The sequence below is a fragment of the Diaphorina citri genome, unplaced genomic scaffold (assembly GCF_000475195.1).
Source record: "Diaphorina citri unplaced genomic scaffold, Diaci psyllid genome assembly version 1.1 scaffold8397, whole genome shotgun sequence".
Lineage (NCBI taxonomy): Eukaryota > Metazoa > Arthropoda > Insecta > Hemiptera > Psyllidae > Diaphorina > Diaphorina citri.
This window is the reverse complement of record NW_007385772.1, coordinates 1-1,046: the sequence shown is the minus strand read 5'-3', so window position 1 is coordinate 1,046 and position 1,046 is coordinate 1. Positions and strand designations below refer to the sequence as shown.

The 1,046-nt window shown below is 33.7% G+C and overlaps 1 protein-coding gene across 1 annotated transcript; it reads right to left on the bottom strand.

Moving 5' to 3' along the window:
- Positions 1–722: 722 nt before the first annotated feature.
- Positions 723–915, bottom strand: LOC113472779 (prohormone-1-like; the record flags this gene model as incomplete). Its single annotated transcript, XM_026832576.1, is given in 1 exon segment — positions 723–915. A coding segment is annotated over 1 exon segment (171 nt), but the record flags the coding sequence as incomplete, so codon positions are not given.
- Between the last annotated feature and the right edge of the window lie 131 nt (positions 916–1,046).

The following is a 1,046-nucleotide window of genomic DNA, read 5'->3' as shown; positions in this document are numbered from 1 at the left end:
TTATGAAGCGACCCCCGAGTATTTGCTTAGAAGGAAAATGAGAGAAAATAATATCTTGTCTATGACACCCGACTGAAAAGTCCCTTTATCCCAGCAAAAATTAAAACACCTGTTCAAACATTATCAGATCCCAGATTTGTATTTTCATTCAAAATCCTTTAAATCGCCTCATTGGAAAAAAGGAATAAATTAAAATCTTACCATTCCTTTTGCAATGAGTGGATATGACATCAAAATCAGTTATGTATAATGCTTAGTAAATTAGTAGCAATGTTACCCGTTTTAAGTATGTCTCATGCTTTTAAATTGTTCACCATATTTGTGTATCTACTTTATTAAGATCGTGTACTGTTCTTTAATTCAAACTGGAACAATGGCTCTCTGCTTTGAGTAAATGACTAAAATAAATTAGGTAGGTAGGTACCCTAAAAGGGTAAAACAACACGGGTGTTATGACTACCTCATTTACCGTCCTTTCACATAAATTAATAGATGTCATATCTCTACTTACTAAAAAAAAAAAAAAAAAAAAAAAAAAAAAAAAAACTTTTCCAAAAAATAAAAAAGTTCATATCTCTTCTTACTAAAAAAAAAAAAAAAAAAACAGGAAAAAAAAAAACAGGAAAAAGGTATATAAGTAGGTAGTTGGAAAAATCAAATAAATAAATAACAAAAAAAAGAGCGACATAAAAATAGATTTATTTAAAATTAAACTTGGTTACTTCCTCACGGGGTGGGGAACGTTTACTTTTTTCGGCCGAAACAGGACACGGCGTTAAATGCACATTGCTTCCAATAACTTCGCTTCCGCTGCAGATCGTTGTTGACCATTTGATTCCTGAGTCTGCTGAACAGCTGTTGGGCGACCAGGTAGTTCATCATCTGAGTCTCCATGTCTTCGCTCTCTGGACCGATCTGAAACAAATGGTGAAAGAGGATCCAAATATTATTATGAAATAGGACCTTTTTTATCACGTCCATATCGTAAGAACGGCGCACACTACCCATCTACCCGGGAACAAACAATGGTCCTAAGGACTAAGGAT